The sequence below is a fragment of the Doryrhamphus excisus genome, chromosome 1 (assembly GCF_030265055.1).
Source record: "Doryrhamphus excisus isolate RoL2022-K1 chromosome 1, RoL_Dexc_1.0, whole genome shotgun sequence".
Classification (NCBI taxonomy): domain Eukaryota; kingdom Metazoa; phylum Chordata; class Actinopteri; order Syngnathiformes; family Syngnathidae; genus Doryrhamphus; species Doryrhamphus excisus.
The window spans coordinates 34,809,358-34,828,173 of NC_080466.1; the positions used below are offsets into that span (position 1 = coordinate 34,809,358).

The window sequence follows — 18,816 nt, forward strand, 5'->3', positions numbered from 1 at the left end:
TGTGAGTGTGAATGGTTGTTTGTCTTTATGTGCCCTGTGATTGGCTGGCCACCAGTCCAGGGTGTATCACAGCTGGGATAGGCTCCAGCACTGAATGAATAGACTTTTGGGAATGAAGTATATAATTTCACAATAGTAGAACTGAAGTGGCAAGTGTAGGTCATTGATGGTTTAGGCCAGCAGAGAAGGCTTTGCTGGCTCAGCAAAAGCTTCCAAAGTAGGTGAAAATGGCAGATGATGACAACATGGATGAATTCTGACGTTTGTTACAACATGAGAGTGCGGACAGGTAAGGAAGAAAAAAAAAGGTGTCCAAGTCAAGCGGGTCTTGGAAGAAACCATTGTGCTGACAGCGAGGAGCTCACCCCGCCTCATCGGTGTTGAGAGGAGCCCAGTCCGAGGCAGCCAGCAACCGGCGCGTCCCCGCCTACCAATAGGCATGCTCGGCTCAAGCTCGGCGCCGTGTGCCGTGCTCTCCCGCTATGAGCAGCAGCAACCGCAGCGGCCGCGCCACGCTTCTTGCCAGGTAACGTCTGCGTCGTTAGATTTGACGTTTTTATTCTCCTTTCTGGTTTGGTTTTTGAAGCCATGAGCGGCTCGCATGTCCGCTGGTTTCTAGGGAGGGGTTGCTATGCATGCATGCGTGCGTGCGTGCGTGTGTGTGCACGGCTTTGCCAGGTTTCTCGGTAAACACTCCCAGTTTAGCGCATCTGCAAGCGGCAACGTGCGCGCACCTCAGCGGTTGGTTTGATGCCGCTCAGGGGTGAGGCTCAACCCTTGCATGCAGAGCGGCCCCCCCTCATCCTCCTGCGTATCATTTGTTAGGATTTAGATGCTTTCTGGTGTGCAGGGTTGGTCCCAGCATGGCTGCATGGGGTAAGTTGAGGTGTCAGGTGGAGCCGTCTCCGGGGCGGGTGGAGCAGGTACAGGCAGGCTGATATTGCCATATTGCAGTCCTCCACCCCCCCAGCAGGCACGGCCCCGCACTGTGCGCGGATGTTTTCCTGATGGACGTTTGTTATGATATGTTCACCTGCATCGTGCATTCATATAAGGCTGCAGGGGGGGATGAAAGCATATGTGTTACTAGGTAAAGATGCAAAGGGGGGGTTAAAAGTGGAAGTTGAGTCCTGCCTCAAGATGCATGCAGAACTTTTGTTAAAATGCAACTTTGGTAAACAATCCCACATTTGCTGTTGCTATGCAAAAAAAAAAAAAAGCTGCACATTTTTGAAGTCATGACCTTGCCCATCCACTTCCTTTTTTTGCCTTCTTCTTGTAAAAAAATGTTTACCTTTAACATGAATCTATGGTGCATAAATCCAGTTATTAGTCATATACGTCAACAAACAACATGCTCAAATTTTGAGGTGTGACAAAGTTGGATAACTTCAAAAAAAAAACGCTGTTCTTGAAGGCGGCGCAGTGGAACCTCCAAGGTCTAACCTCCACAATGTCTTCCTTCATTGGGAACCATAGAAATAGACTTTGTCTGCTCCAGTGTCAAACTGTGTCCGTCATACAAGCGTTGTTAAGTGCGTAGACACTTTTAACATTCTTAAGTGACAAGTGTAAAAAGAAGTGAAGCAGCGTTAATAGTGTAAGTCTGTGCTTCTCAAATAGCGGGGCGGTCTTCCAGGGGGGGGAGGGGGGCATTTCACGACATGGTAAAATGCCAGCAACTGATACAGTGGTTTGTACAGATAAATAAATAAATATGACAGATTCTTAGTACTACAAATCAATGGGGTGGTGCGACAGTACTCCCCATCCCCAGGAAAACTATTGTGAGTTCACATGAATCTCACTGTTTTCAATGTGATGCAACTTCCTGTCTAGATTCTTCTTCTCTAAACAAACTCTTGTTGCAATTTCACAAGGGGCCAAACCTCAAAAGCCTACCTTAGGTAGGACTCTTGGACTCTTTGGCCAACTCAATGTTATTTTACAAAAAGTCCCCCCCCCCCCCCCAGAAGAAATTTGACCCCTGGGTCTGACTTTGACACGTGTTATGCCTTACATAATTTTAGAGGTATTTTATACCCCAAAATGTGTAAGTTTCCTCCCCCATTCCAAAAACATGCTAGGTTAATTAGCGACTCCAAATTGTCCATAGGTATGAATGTGAGTGTGAATGGTTGTTTGTCTATATGTGCCCTGTGATTGGCTGGCCACCAGTCCAGGGTGTACGAAGACAGCTGGGATAGGCTCCAACACCCCCGCACAAATGACATATCATATTATAAATGATCTTAATGACCAAATTCGGACTACATGAGGCATGTACCTAAAAATTGGGGTCGCTTATGTGGTGTTCTGCTCCTCTCAATAGGAGAAAGGAGTACTAAGCAGTATTTTTGTATCAAGCAGTGGAATGATATGTACTGTAAATATACAAGTAATATATACTTTATACTGTACGTGCCAAGCATGTCATCATATTGACCTTTCAACTGCAAATGAGGCGCTGAATCCCTTTTAATCGTGTCATAAAAGTTGTCCCAATGACATTGAATGGCTGCAGATAGGACACCAAGATAAATGCCCAAAGAGCGTCCTTGTCATGGCACACGTAATGAAAGTTCCAAGATGGTGTGTGTGTGTGTGTGTGTGTGTGTGGTCCCACTTCGCCAACAAGCCCTTTTGAGCTGAGCAAAAATAAACAGAAAAAAAGACAAGTTATCAAGTGGGAAGATAAATGTTGTTCCTCAGGGCTTTGTACCAGGACCACTTTCAATGTGTTTGAATCTGGGCTTTGTCCCTATAACTGTTTCACACTCAATTTAATTTTAAACAAATTTAATTTTTTTAGCAAATTCAGACCGACACTTTGTGTTATGGTAACCATGACAACCAAGTTGGTCACAGGTTTTCCGCGTTAAACGTGTTGTCAAGGAAAGCAATCTCGAAATTATTCACTAAAGTGAAAATATTTACTTTTAAGCGCCTGCAACAAATAGATTTGTCGCTATGTCTGTTTGCCCTCACTCATGAACACAATAGAATGCATCCAGTCTGCCAGATAATAAGAAGACGTAGCAGGAGGGACCGCTGTTGCCAGCTTAGCAACTTTGTCACCATATGAATATATATATACATGTTGTATTTTAATGTATATTTTACTCTGTTTACTTGCTTTTATTCAACTCCATTCTTCTGTAAAGTGTCTTTGAGTATTTTGAAAAGCGCTATACGAATAAAATGTATTATTATATTATTTTTATTATATTTATTGAGTAATCAGACCCTTCTAAATATCTTCTAAATCGCAAGAAATCTAGTGAAATCAAATTCACTTTCTTTCTATGGCACATTTTCCAAACAAAGACACATTGCAAAGTAATGCACAACATTAGAAAAACAATAATAATAAGAAAAACTCAATTCAACTTAATGGCAACTCCGGTTAAAACAAAGACTACTACAGATAAGAGCAATGCGTTATTAAATTAGCACTCGATAAAATGAAGTCAATAAAAACGTTCTTCTCAACAAGCCCCTCCCCTGTCTAAAGACACTCGCAGGTGATATTAAAAACGCAGAAGATACCGAAGGTTATTATTTGTAGTTCCAAACATGTTTATTTTCCTTTTTGTGTTTTTGTTGATGTTTTACAAATGCATCATGGCCGATTATGCACTTTGGCCGATTACATCATGTAGTTTTTGGGGAATCCTACAAAATACCAGGCAATTCATTCATTTTCTACCGCTTATGAGGGTCAGGGTTATGAGGGTCACGGGGGGTGTTGGAGCCTATCCCAGCTGTCTTCGGGCAAGAGGCGGGGTACACCCTGGACTGGTGGCCAGCCAATCACAGGGCACATATAGACAAACAACCATTCACACTCACATTCATGCCTATGGACAATTTGGAGTGGCCAATTAACCTAGCATGTTTTTGGAATGTGGGAGGAAACCGGAGTACCCGGAGAAAACCCACGCATGCACGGGGAGAACATGCAAACTCCACACAGATATGGCCGAGGGTGGGATTGAACTCGGGTCCCCTTGCTGTGAGGTCTGTGAACTAACCATTCGTCCACCATGCAGCCCAAAACAGCTCATTTTACTGGAAAATTTCTATGTTTTACATTTATTGGAAGGGGCACGGTGGTTAGCGCACATACCTCACAGCTAGGAGACCAGGGTTCAATTCCACCCTCGGAATTGTGTGGAGTTTACATGTTCTCCCCGTGCATGCGTGGGTTTTCTCCGGGTACTCCGGTTTCCTCCCACATTCCAAAAAACATGCTAGGTTAATTAGCGACTCCAAATTGTCCATAAGTATGAATGTGAGTGTGAATGGTTGTTTGTCTATATGTGCCCTGTGATTGGCTGGCCACCAGTCCAGGGTGTACTCCGCCTCTCGCCTGAAGACACCTGGGATAGGCTCCAGCACCCCCTCCGCGACACTCGTGAGGAAAAGCGGTAGAAAATGAATGAATGAATGAATTTATCGGAAGGAAGATTTAGCATCAACACCTTTATCTGGTTCTTCACCAAAATGTAATATGCATTCCTTTAGCCGGGGCACTGCCCTTCCACAAAGTTTTGTAATTCCCAGCCTTAACTGTGATGATAATAACGTAGGTAAAGTAGTACCATCGTTTTTAGCATTAATTTGTTCCAAAATGTTTGACAAAAACAGCCGCAACATATGAAATAATATCAATCCAATTCATCCAGAAAGTAAATTTTATGGAGTATAATTATAGTCGTACAAGCTAAATAATTCTGATGAATGGATTGAACTTATTGTGAATGACTGCCTGTACATTTTGACCTGATGGAAATAATAATGTTTTCTTTGTCCCCATGGCGGATTATTTTGAGTTCACACTCAATACAAAACTGTGTTTTGTTTGGATGATTTGGGTGAATCTGGCTAGTTTCTTGCACGAAAACCAAAAAGTAACATTTTTGAGGAAAAACGAATCATTTGATAAAGCGGGGTGTACTCTGAGTTTCGGGGCGTGTATCTTTGAGACGGTACATGGTGTAAAAAGTACCATTAGCATGATGACTGCTAGTTCATCCTATAGTTTCTAATGGTGTTCTTGACCCTGTCTTTCTGTGCCTCCCAAAGTGATGGCCTGTGCTGAGCAGCACCGCTCATAAGGCAACACACCCCCCCACCTTTGCCCTCCCGCCCCAGACGTGAGCCACCATGTACAGCGTGGAGGATCTGCTCATCTCGCACGGATACAAGCTGCCCAGGAGCGGCCCCCCGTCGGCCACGCCTTACGACAAGCGGCCCGCAGATTGCCAGCGCGAGTTGCTCGACAACAGGACGGCGGGCCGGGGGGCGCTGAACGGCTACGAGGCGGAGCGCGGGGCCTCGGTGGCCGGCGGGTTGTACAGCAGCAGGCCGGCCCCGCTGAAGGGTTACCACGGCGTGGACAACGAGGGCGGCGACAGGAGGAGGAAGGAAGGCTGCGTCGGTATCCTAGGCGACGCTCAGCCCCTGGGTGATTCTCTGGCTACAGATAGTGGGTGAGTGTTTACCCCCCCCTACTTACACCTTCCCTTTTCTCCTTTACTGGCTGGGCCCCCATCAGGATTGCATGCAAAAGCGAGTCTGCACTGCAGGTCCCCCCCCCCTTCCTTCCTGAGCTGCAGTGGCTGCAGCAGCATGGCTGACATCGCTGAAGCTGGCCTTCTGAGGAATGATGAAAGGTGCCTTTTGCATGGAAGTTAATGCATTGCTACCTCGTGCCCCCCCCCTCCCTCAATGCGAGGCAGACGGATGTAAACAGCAGCATTCGGATAAGAATAAAAGAAGCAAAAAGAGGACGGAAACGCGCCTGAAGACGGGAAGCCGAGTCACTCCACTGTAAACACTGGCACACTGAATCCCACCCAGCACGTGCTCTGTGATGTCAGCATGTTGCTGGGCAAGTGTGCACGGCCCCCCCTCAGCCATACACTAGCATATGCTGCTCGTGACTCACACACACATGCTATGGATGCACATAGTGGTTACTATCATAGTGGCTTTAACGCCAACTTCATGAGAAATTCACACTTTGGAATATCATAGCTTGAGCTACATTTGCAATCATTGTTTTATATAATAGTGATCAATTCCTATTCTTAATTATACAGGTAAGGTAAAATGATCGGACACATTTGTAGGTTAAATAAAAGGCAAATAAAGTAAAATAAACAAAAAAGTGTTTTTATTTTCGTACATATAATGCCATTCTGGTTCATTATGTTCATTCATTCATTCATTTTCTACCGCTTATCCTCACAAGGGTCGTAGGGGCGCTGGAGCCTATCCCATCCCAGCTACTAGAGTTAACAGTGTGCTTGAACGCATCATCACTTGAACAGTGTGGTGAACAAATCAGTCAGTTTATATACATTCATTCATTCATTCATTCATTCATTCATTTTCTACTGCTTATCCTCACGAGGGTTGCAGGGGGTGCTGGAGCCTATCCCAGCTGTCTTCGGGCAAGAGGTGGGGTACACCCTGGACTGGTGGCCAGCCAATCACAGGGCACATATAGACAAACAACCATTCACACTCACATTCATACCTATGGACAATTTGGAGTCGCCAATTAACCTAGCATGTTTTTGGAATGTGGGAGGAAACCGGAGTACCCGGAGAAAACCCACGCATGCACAGGGAGAACATGCAAACTCCACACAGAGATGGCCGAGGGTGGAATTGAACTCGGGTCTCCTAGCTGTGAGGTCTGCGTGCTAACCACTCGACCGCCGTGCAGCCCTGTCTCTATTTGTTATCTGTCTAGAAGAAGAAGACCAACACGATGTCAGCCATGGAAAATTGAGCGACTGCTCATCTGCTCAATATGATTCAGGTGTGGAAACAGGAGTACAGAACATTCAGAGATTCTTCTGTAAAAAAAAATGAATAACTCTTCTCCGGCACTGCAGATGACAACGGTGACGGTATCCACTTTGTTCTTGCGAGGAGGAGGAGGAATTTCCCTTATTTTTTCCATGAATTTTCCTTCTTCCTTTTCCTTCTTTCCAGACAAGGTCCCCTATTTTCAAATCCAAAAGTTGACAAGTATTAGCTTTTCCCAGACTTTGCACCACTGCCGCAGTTTCATTGACCAGCCTTCATGATAAGGTCAGCACAATTTAAAATGCAGATCATATTGCTCGTATTGCATATTGTCTTGAAGGGACGCCACAGCGGCTGACTGCAGCACTTTTGTCTCCTGTATCTTGATGTTTCCCAAAGCTGCTGCTTGCTTGACACGTGAAGCTCGCGTGCGGACGATAGTGTAAAGCAGATCAATGTGGATCTTTGTGGAGGACTATCAGTCAAGCGTATCGGCTGACTGACCGTTTTGTTTGATTTATCTACCGATTGTTTAGACATGACAAGTCGAAAAAAGTGTTCCAATGGCCGATAACCTTTATCTTGCTCAGGGGTTTGCATGTTCAGCCTTTTTGTTGTGGCTCCCTTCGAAATGCTCAAATAGTTTCTTCACACTCGAGTTGGGAAAATGCGCATTTTGAAATTTTGAAATATCAGAGTTTCTGTGAGACAGTGAATGCATCCTGGCTGAGTTCTGACTTGTGATTGGATACTTCATAGAACATTCATTCATTCATTCATTTTCTACCGCTTTTCCTCACGAGGGTGGCGGGGGTGCTGGAGCCTATCCCACCAGTCTTCGGGCGAGAGGTGGGGTACACCCTGGACTGGTGGCCAGCCAATCACAGGGCACATATAGACAAACAACCATTCACACTCACATTCATACCTATGGACAATTTGGAGTCCCCAATTAACCTAGCATGTTTTTGGAATGGGGGAGGAAACCGGAGTACCCGGAGAAAAACCCACGCATGCACGGGGAGAACATGCAAACTCCACACAGAGATGGCCGAGGGTGGAATTGAACCCTGGTCTCCTAGCTGTGAGGTCTGCGCGCTAACCACTACAGCACTGTGCCGCCCAAAGTAATATATTGATAAATATATTTTCTTTTCGTAAGGGTCTCCTTTTTTTTGAGGTGATTGGTCGAGGCACAAACATGGGGGCGCGCCCAAGTGAGTGCAGGCCAGAGGCTGATCACCTTGATTGGACTCTCCCAAGTGTCACTTGGAGGAGGGGGGGATTAACTGGGTGGTAGTTGGGTAATCTAAGTTGTTACGTGTAATCAAGTGCTTAAAATATATACAGGAAGCGAAACTTCAGTGTGGTACTATTGAAAGACTTTTTGTAACATCCAAGAAGGGTGTTATAAATGTAAATATGGTACCTTTTAGACGTATTGCCTCACCCTCTCATTGGGAAATTATGGTTGGCCCTTCATGGGTAAAAGGGGGCTGGGTGAATTGTTTGGGAGAGGCTCTCAAGCCCATTTCTGGTGTGCATTGCAGATGCTATGGCTATCCCGGGCTAGTAAGAGGCCATTTTTTCCAACTTAAAATCTTACACCCCAAAATTCCCTTCAAATCTGTCAGCCAATCAAAAGCAAGCAAGGTAAAAGAACTGGCTGTCAACTTCATGTACTGCATATTTCTTCAGGCACCAGGTTTTGAGGCCTAATCAAGATGATACTTATAGGTTAAAACATGGTTTGTCTGGTATCAGGCCAGGTATCATGCCTCCAACCTTCGGTCTCGGGCTGATACCAGACAAACCATGTGATTATCTTATTATCATATACTATTTAATCATGAGCTTATTATCACGTACTATTTAATCAAAAGACCATTTTGTTTCCAGAAAATGTTCAGTTTATTGCATGTATTATATTTAAACAGTGTAAACACAATAATTGCAAAAATATTTAAACAATAATATTTGATCAACAGTCTTATCTTATCAATGTCTGACAATTAAAGTTCCATTAATCAAGTTTGGGTTTTTTGGTGACTGGAGAAGCACTAGGCACTAAGCACTCGTGCGCTGTTCTCTGATTGGTTGTTTCACGGGCACGATACCAGAGCAGCGCGCTCTGAGTGGACAGCTACGGGGGCTGATACTGGACATGGTTAAACTCTATATTTTATCAGTATCACTGCCCTGGGCTTTGACACAGTATCATTTGGGCCTTTTCCCGTATCATTCATGGGCGCTTTCTAGGGTACAGGGACAATTAATACTGTAGTATGTGATAATATCACATCCCTACTAAGAATTGACCGGCCGATATATCGGGCCGATATTTGTGTTCTTTACTTGATTCGGTATCGGCCGATATAAACGTGCGAGGGTTCGCTGATATATTTTTCCGCCGCATGATTTACACACAGGCATCACAGTCATCACATCGATGCTAGGTAAAACTTAAACTACGACAGAAAAGTTTTGCACATGGTTGAATCAGCTAAGGGTGATGGAAAAAAAAAACCGTATCGGCATCGGCCAGAAAAAAAACCATATCGGTCGATCCCTAATGCTAGATAAAACTTAAACTACGACAGAAAAGTTTTGCACATATTTTAATATTAATTCCTTTTACAGTTGATAATGCCGTTTAAATGTGTGTTTAAGAAATCTGAATCCTACTTTGTTCAGTGTTTACATTTAAATAAATATTTGTTTAAACTTGAGACCTGGAATATTTGTTATCATGGTCATTTTTTCATATAAATTGAGGAAGCAAAAGCAGTATTGGCCACAAATATCGGCTCAAGCAAAATCGGCCATCGGCTAAGGGTGATGGAAAAATATCGGTATCGGCATCAGCCGAAAAAAAACCATATCGGTCGATCCCTAATCCCTACTAGTTGGCATCCGTTACACATGCTCACTGTACTGCAATTTGTTGTATTCTCTTGTTACAACTGGTAAAATTAACTTTTTTAAGCTCATGGTTTTACGGTTCTAGACTATTTTTCTATCGTCTATAGAAGCAACATTTCTGTTTTGATAGTAAAGGTTGCGACCCCTGGTCTAGGCGGACATACACTAGTTGAGATTAGCAACTGACGGAATGTAAGAGCAGAACTAGGAACTGCACAACAAACAGAAGTTGTTCGTAAAGCCAACCCAGCATGAGTGAACCACTACAAAAGAACTAATACTGATCTTTCCTGTCTTTGCAGTTTCTACGATGTTCCAAGTTTGACGTACTCAGAGCCGCTAAGTCACGATGAGCGGGATATTTCGTACTGGCGGAGGCGCGGCCAAGACTTCAGCATTCTCCTGGACTATGCCGACGGCAGGGAGCTTAGAGCTTCTGCAGGCGCATGGAGACCACAAGCCCTCATAGCAGCTGAGGAACTCAGGGCAGAGAGGCAAGCGCAGCAGCTGTGGGAGGAAATTTCTTGGCTGAGGGACCAAGACGCCCCCGGTCAGCTGAGGGTGACCGGGGAGCGGAAGTGTCAGAGTCTCGGTACAGAAGAGTGGAGGCCTGCCGTGGGACTGGGGAGGCAGCTGTCGGACGGGGATGGGGAGAGGTGGACTCAAGACCACTATCGCCTGAGGACACCTGAGGGTTTTTTTCACCCTCGAACAAAAGCAAAGTCTCAGTCGCTCCCGAGAGTTTTGTCGCCCGATGGGACACACAGGAGAGAGCTTATTCTATCCAGACCAAGCCTACCGGACAGACCACCAAGGCTTAACAGCACTGTTTTCTCTGGGCCCTATAGTCGATATATATATAGTGGTGCTGTTGGCAGGGACCGGTGGGGCAGGAACGCTGGGCCAAGCAGCCATGTTGCACTTTTACCAAAGCCCAGGTTCAGCAGGCCTTTAAAGCCGCCATCATACGAGATTCACCAGCAGACTAGGGGTAGCGCAGAGATGCTTGCTTTAGACCAGGGTCTTAAGTTGAAAGACAGGCCTATCTATTATTCAAGGGGTGGGGAGCTGCGACACGACTATTTTGCACAACATTCTCTCACCGGTATGGAGCCCCCCGGCTACATCCCACCTCCTTCTTATAAAAGAACCCTGCCCCCAAGAAGTCTTTCAATAAATCGCAATGAAATGGTCAGTTTCAGGTGGAGGGCAGACTCTTTGCAGCCCAGCTCAGATCCTGGAAGGTGGCTAACGAGGCAGACAGGTGATTCGTGGCTTGAACACTATGGAGATCGTGGGGCGTCCTATCGAAAGCAGGTACCTTGCGGACACGAAGAGCAACCGAGTCAAGCTCGGCAACTATCCGCAGAAGAACCTCGAGTGAAACAACTCTCTGGAGGGCCCGGTGGAAATTCCCTAACTGACTCGGATAAGATCCGTAACATCAACAAAGAGGTTCCGTCTGTTAAGAATTTAGGACAATCTACACTTGATAGTGCCTTTCCTCCCCAGCAGGGGCAAGCTCTGAACACCGGTCGCAAAACGGCAACCCTTACTGAAAGTGACAGTAGTATTCGATGGTGCAACAGGGGACTGAACAAAAAAAGCGAGAGTGTCGGTCCAGAACAAAGTCGTAGTCAGTTTTTTCCTTCATCTATTCTGGGTAAACCACCGCCTCCCCCGTGCAAGCCTCCTGACCAGCCTGTCTCTGAAACTGCGACAGAAGTGAAGAAAATCGAACAGTCTGAACCACCAGAGAAGGACAAGTCCAAGAATCTAAAAAAGCGACTTAGTGAGACCATTTTTTGTTTGGTTTCTGTCCCTGTGACACCTCAGCTCACTGGTACGATCCGTGATCAGAATAACAACAATGAGAAGTCACCAGACCCGGCTGACAGTCCCAGTGAAAACAAAACTGGCCATTTAACGAACCAAAGTCTCCAAAGCACATCATCAGCCGAGGCAGAGTTGCAAGCACTCACTGGAAGCATCGCGAGTAGCAAAACCAGCAGCCGAGCAAGCAGTAAAATGTTCAAGAAATTACCCTGTAGACCCCCTAAAATAAACCACTACAAGGAGCTGAAATTGTCAGGATCCTGGCCTGCAAATCAGTATCGAGACCAAGAGACACAAACTAGCCCAGAGGCTGAAAAACCTGCCCCTGAAAACAAGGAAGCACAAAACGATGCCACCCCTGCTACTACTGACGTCCCTGCTGACGGTGGCAGTGTAGTGGGCACTGGTTTCAGTTTTCCAATAAAGGGAGTGAAGAGCCTGAAACTTTCAAGCAACAGCGCCTTCTCTCTAACCACCACCTTCTCCAACCAGCTGAACAAGAGCACAGCTCAGCCGCCGGCAGTGCCGTCCTCAGGAAACGTCGAGTCCAAACCAGCAGCAAGCAGCGGACAGGAGGTGTTTGAAGTTCCTGAGTTCCTGCTGAAACCGATAGCCAGCCAGCGACCGTGGGATGCCGTCAAAGAGCTGGAGGCCATCCAGAAAGAAGTCGAGGATCAGCAGCAGCAGCAGCAGCAACCAGTGAGCAGCAAACAGCCCAGTGTTGACAAGTGTATTGAGGACCTCAACGAGGCCTACAAAGACATCTTGGAACTAGGTGCTGCCAGCAATAAAGTCCCTAGCGGTTCTGTTGAAATCCCAGAGCGCATCAAAATCCGGCTGACATCCCAGCCTCTCAACAAACCCAGCAGCCTTAGGCGGAGCGCAGTGAGCTGGTCTGTTGATCCAGACTACAGGGAAGTCAAAAGCGCCTTCTCCAGGCCTGCAACAAAGTCGGTTACATTCAGTAAGCAACTTCGTGAGGAGCTCCCTGTGCCACCTCGGGAGTCGGGTTTTCGAGAATACAGGGTTGTTCCGCATCTTTCGCGTAGACGTAGCAATGACGGCAGGACGGTGAAACTGGACCTGCCGGATGAACCCATTGAGACACCACTTTGCGACTTCAGCCCGATAACGCGCAACACAGCAGCAGAGGTTCCGTGGGCAGACAGGCAGCCCATGCAAGATGCCTCCACGCTCACGAGTCCTCCTGACTACGAGGACATATGTCAGACTTTGCGGCATTCTCGGGATTCAGGGGAAGCCAATAAAGTCTCCGAAGATCCTAACGACCAAGCTCTTCCACAAGACCTTGATGCGGAGGAGGAGTGCCCTATTTGCAAACGAGAAATGGAGAACCAGTTGAGACAAGGACCGTTGCCTCCGCTCCACGAGGAGAACAGCTCAGATAGTTCAGTCAATCCAAACGGAAGTCCACCGCAGTGCGCTGCAGTGGAAAGTCCATCGGAGATTACGAGGAATCAGGAAACACAGAACTCAAGTTCAAATGTGACCGGGTCTGACTTGAGAAACGATTCAAAGAAGCAGGACTCATCAACACAAGACAATTTGGATGGGGTTGAAAAAACTGCAGAAAATATTGATCAACCAATATTAGCGACTGGCGAGCTGGCAAAGGAACAGACCATATCAGAGGAGCGGCAGAAAGAAACATTGGAAGGAAAAATATCGGAACTTATGGAAGCTGAAGGTGAGGGTCAAACCAACGCAGTTTCAGACCCCAAACAGGAGCAAGACACGAAGCCATTTGCTGTGCCGGAACATAGACTTGTTCTATGGACCCATCCAGGCCGAGACCACCCAGGGCTGCCAGAGTTCCCACCTGAGAGACTACCACTTTCAGTCGTCCCAAAACTAGACCGCAGGCTGTCTCTTAGCTTGGAAGGGGAGAGGAACTGCAAGCCCCCCCCTGATAGAATTGAAGCTCTGCAGAATAAGCTAGCTATTTCTCCAGGCCGAGTAGCCGTGGAGCGTCTGGGCAGAATGCGGGAGGTGGACGTCATGTATCGCATGAGGCGCCTCAGCATCAGGAGCACTGACTCTGGGGAGGGGGAGGCGGATGGGGAGGATTCCCAGGATCTCCTCACTGCTTCTCAGAATGAGGACATCACCCAATCTCAGCAGGACTCTGTGGAACCTGCAACGCAAGATGACAAGTCTTCTCTCAGGTAAGATAAGTTGATCTGAGGTTGAGTGGTTAGCGCACAGGCCTCACAGCTAGGAGACCCGAGTTCAATCCCACTCTCTGCCATCTCTGAGTGGAGTTTGCATTTTTCTCTCCGTGCATGCGTGGGTTTTCTCCGGGTACTCCGGTTTCCTCCCACATTCCAAAAACATGCTAGGTTAATTGGCCACTCCAAATTGTCCATAGGTATGAATGTGAGTGTGAATGGTTGTTTGTCTATATGTGCCCTGTGATTGGCTGGCCACCAGTCCAGGGTGTACCCTGCCTGTCGTTCGGGGACAGCTGGGATAGGCTCCAGCACCCCCGTGACCCTCGTGAGGATAAGCGGTAGAAAATGGATGGATGGATGAATTTATGCGGTATGAAAATACATTTTCATGTTTTAGCTAGCAAGTTTTAGCTCGCCATAACACTAAAGACAAGCATGCGATACAGATTTGACTGCATGTGGATCGTGGAGTGCGTTTCCAACGGTCATCATCTGCTACAATGCATCAAGACGTTCATCCTTTGCGAGAACTGTGTGAAATTTACGAGTTTTCAAATCAAATTTCAGACATGCCAGAAACTTTCCCAATGGACCAGTTAACCGGTTGGGAGTTACTAATTGCTCCTTATGTGTCTTTGCATGATGACAAGACTTGAAACTCTTCGAGGTTTTAGAGTCAGGTTTAAGTTGTTCCATGAAACAAGTCATTTCCTTGCATAACAATGAATCGTTTTCCTCTCAGAACACCGTGACCCCCAACCCCCCAGCGGAGACAGTGTAGAAAGACTGCGTCCATTGTGTCCATCTTGAGGTTTAGCGCTGCAACACTGTGAACTGGCTGCCAAACTAGAATGCCTTCATCTCATCTTGACACTGAAATGGCCTTCTTGTCCGACGAGAGCATTGTGTACACCCTCACCCTCGGCTTGACTTCTAAGAGTGCTGTTCCACTGCCAAAAGGGAGGTGCCCGCCCTGAACCCCCCATCCCCGTCATTTACCTCCCGTTTATCAAGCTTTGATGAGTCCTCTTGTAGCGACCTCTTCTCTTCCCGATGCTTTTTTCTCATTGGCAGACATTATGCAAACTCATCTTAGCATAAGGCGAATACACTCCTTGTTTACAGGCGAGCCGCGCATTATGAATGTACGTATTATTTTGAGGGTTTTGTTATTATTTGCTGTATTCAAAAAATGACACCAAAATAAACTGCGTGGTTGTGACTGTGGTGGTTTCAGAATCGCCGTATTCGGCTCGAGAACTGTTTCGATTTTTCTTTTTAAAGATAGCTCAGCCTTTTCTTTAACTCGTGACATTTGGCTGCCTTTGTAAAAAAACAAAACAAAAAAAAAAAACAAGCTAAACGCGCGATCGTCCGCCCACTGACTCGTTCCGCAGTGCGCCCGGTTGCCTTCTTTTCAGGTGAAGTCGGTCCTACCTGATCTGTCCCCTCAATCCCCCCAGCCCCAGCTCCCGTCCAGGTACCTTCAGGAAGCAATAAAGGTTGACAACTCTATCACACGCTAACGAGCGATAGAGCAATATTGTTGTATAAATAAGATGAGTGCTACCTGTGGGGAGTTGTTGTCTTAATTTGTCATGTGATCATCCTACAGGGACGTGGTGTCAGGGTATTTGGGGTGCTGCTTTACTTCTTCTACATGGTATAGATCTACGTTCATGCATTGCAGAGATGACATTTCGCTGAATATTTATTTTTCATGTCACTGTTGATCCATTTACATAATGTATAAAAAAAGTCTATTTTCAATATTTTAAAAAGTATTTTGTATTTTAGCCATAAAGTTTTATTTCTCCATGCAAACTAAAGTATCGCGTGTCAGTAGATTCCAAATCATATCCAGAGTAAATTAAATTTTCTAGCGCTTAAAAGATCGAAAACACGTGTGAGCGGTTAGACGCCACGGCTTGCCTTCACCCCGACCACCAGGTGTCGAGGTTGTTTGTGACATTTCTGGTCTTAGTTTGTGATTCTAGTGTGTCGTGTGTCCTTGTCTCGTCTTCCAGCTCACATGTTCAACGCTTCTGTTGTTGGCTAACAAAAAAAACAAAACATGGCTAATTGTTTTTTTTTGGTGTCAATGCTGAGAGATCAACGTTTACACCGCAGTCCACAGAAAAGCATGTATGGAAAATATTCGGATTTTTCCCAGATAAACGCCTCACAAATTGAGGCTACATGCTTTAATAATAATAATAATGATAATAATAATACATTTCATTGAACAACTATAGAGTTTTTGTTGTGTGAATGCTGAGAATCAATAGCCTATTCTATTGTCAAATATTTGGCCCTTTCAAAATATCAAAAGACTACCTCAGTGATGTCATAATGGCATTGCTGCAGGATCATAGAAATGCCACTAGGGGGCATATTAGTATGGTAAATGACTGTTCAAATTTTGCAGCTTCTCTCTATTATGGATTTTCAACAATATATGAATCAGTCAATCGGACTGTTTTGTGGTTGAATATTTTAATTTTAATTTTTATTTTTATTTTTATTTTTATTTTTATTTTTATTTTTATTTTTATTTTTATTTTTATTTTTATTTTTATTTTTATTTTTATTTTTATTTTTATTTTTATTTTTATTTTTATTTTTATTTTTATTTTTATTTTTATTAATTCATTCATTCATTCATTTTTTTATTTTCATTTTCATTTTTATTCATTCATTCATTCATTTATTTTTATTTTTATTTTTATTCATTCATTCATTCATTTTTTTATTTTCATTTTCATTTTTATTCATTCATTCATTCATTTATTTTTATTTTTATTTTTATTTTGTATTTTGTTTATTTTTGTTTATTTTTGTTTATTTTGGTTTATTTTTGTTTATTTTTGTTTTTGTTTTATTATTATTATGTCTTATTATTAGCAAATTTACATATTTTTTGCCTTAATGAAAGATTTTCACATATAAGAATGGCTTAATGAAGTAAAATACAAATATAAGGCATTCAGAAGACACATTTAAAGATGTTATCAACACTGACATGTTCAGGTGTTGATCAGAGTGACCGCCTGGGGGAAGAAACTGGTTCTGTACCTGGAAGTTTTGCCGTACAGTTTTCTGTAGTGCCTACCTTAGGGTTTGAACAGAAGTTTGAACACTTTTTGTCTGGGGTCTGATGTCCCCTGGACCGATACAGGTCACGTGTGGAGGGAAGATCTACTCCAATTATTTTTCTGCAGATTTAAATCTCCTTTGTGGTGTGTTCTGGTCCTGTTTGGTCGCATATCCAAACCAGACGGTGATGGGAGTCCACAGAACAGACAATTGCAGTGTAGAACTGGATCAGCAGATCCTGAGGCAGATTGAACTTCCTGAGTTGACGTAGGAAGTAGAACCTCTGCTGGGCCTTTTTACACACGGACCACTTCAGGGTCCGGAGAGATTGTGGTTCCCAGAAACCCGAAGGTGTCCACATGAGACAATGTGCTGTTGAGGATCATGGGGGTGGGACTTCTCCTGAAGTCCACTCTCATCTCCACAGTCTTGAGTGGATTGAGATCCAGGTGGTTCTGACCAGCTGGTCCACCTCCGGTCTGTATGTGTGACTCGTCACCATCTTGGATACGACCGATTACCGATTAGTTTCGAGTTTCGAATTCCAAATAAAAATTCCTAATAAAAACATAGGCTACTGTTAAAGCTCAACTCTCAACCATGACATCACTTCCTGTCCGCCCGCCACTCAGCTTCCCTCTGGAACGCATTTACAGCACATGAGCACAAGTCTAATTTGTGTCTTCTGTGGCTTATTTACTTTAATGATTACTTGTAAACGATAATTGGAGTGTGAAGGTGAATATAGGGGTGTTATTTCATGTCTAGAGGGCTTTAGTAATGTTAAAAACTGTATTTAGGTTTTCTGTGCTCTAACTATGAAAATATTTCATTGATACATGAGGAATGCTACTTTGCAGAAGTTGGATCGGAACCAATCAAGCGTGCTAAATGACGATTAACTGTACCTCAGTTTTTGTTCAAATGAATTAATTCCAGTACAATTGTTTTGTAGTTTGGAACAAAACTTTAAAATAGTTCATTCATTTTGGACGATAGCATATTGGCAGCTTTTTGTTTTTTTTTGTTTGTTTCCTTCAACGTGTTTTTGTATTATTTTTATTTATCTAACGCTGACTGCTAAACCCAAACCCCAAAATCCTAAACCTAAGTAATGTAAATCCAATTAATCTGTTTCAGACACCCCCAAATATTTACAAAAATTATTATTTTTTTAATTTTCATTCACAATCCTTATGTGAAACATGTTTTTTTTCTTATCTCTACATTCTAGCACAAGAAAATGAGTTAATATAAGCGAGCTAAAAAAGGATGTCATGGAAAATAAAAATTTCAAATGACGCACTCTGAAAAAAATAGTATATTTACAAAGCTATTTACAAAGCGATGTTATTATTGTAGCAGCTAACATGAAAAACGATTTTTATCTGGCGGACTAACAAGACGCCTTGCTAACCGCTCATCTCAGCGTCATTCACAGAGGGAAGAGTGGATACCTAGCTCTACATTTCCTTACAAAGACTCAACAAGATGCTGGTTTGCCATCAGCATTTTTGTGGCTGTGTCATCCCAAGGAGATCGGACATCGTAAGTGTTGGAACTAGCATAAGTATGTGTATCAATGCACCCTAGGAAATACGTTTTTTGTAGTGTTTTAAATAATCAAAATATGGTAAGATACTGCAACTATTACATGTTATCATGAGTGTACGTGTTAATGCATGATCACAGCATGGATATCAAACCATGCAATGTTGTATTTAGAGGGTTTCATAGTCGAAATAGGTGTATCATAATGACGTATATTGTTAGCTAGCTCATATTAAGTCATTTTTTCGTGTTATAATGTACACAAAGGAAAATAAATATGTGTTCATGTTTCACATAAGGATTGGGAACGATGACCCCTTTAATGACAATACAGTTTTACATGCGGAAAAGAATGCAAAATAATGATAAAAGACAAATGTTTATTTACAAAACG

General features: G+C 44.1%; 1 protein-coding gene across 1 annotated transcript; it reads left to right on the top strand.

The window, feature by feature from the left end:
• The first annotated feature begins 386 nt into the window (after positions 1 to 386).
• LOC131143266 (junctional cadherin 5-associated protein) lies at positions 387 to 16,254 on the top strand. The gene is made up of 4 exons (XM_058091738.1): positions 387 to 526; positions 5,089 to 5,495; positions 10,050 to 13,769; positions 14,518 to 16,254. The coding sequence occupies exons 2-4, from the start codon at positions 5,170 to 5,172 to the stop codon at positions 14,525 to 14,527; spliced, it is 4,056 nt and encodes a 1,351-aa protein (XP_057947721.1). The 5' UTR covers positions 387 to 526; positions 5,089 to 5,169; the 3' UTR covers positions 14,528 to 16,254.
• Positions 16,255 to 18,816: the final 2,562 nt, after the last annotated feature.

Bases quoted from the DNA above. Each gene is read 5' to 3' on its own strand.
- LOC131143266 (XM_058091738.1), top strand. From the start codon at position 5,170: ATGTACAGCGTGGAGGATCTGCTCATCTCGCACGGATACAAGCTGCCC. The intron at 5,496-10,049 runs GTGAGTGTTTAC...CTGTCTTTGCAG, and splicing joins TCTCTGGCTACAGATAGTGG to TTTCTACGATGTTCCAAGTT.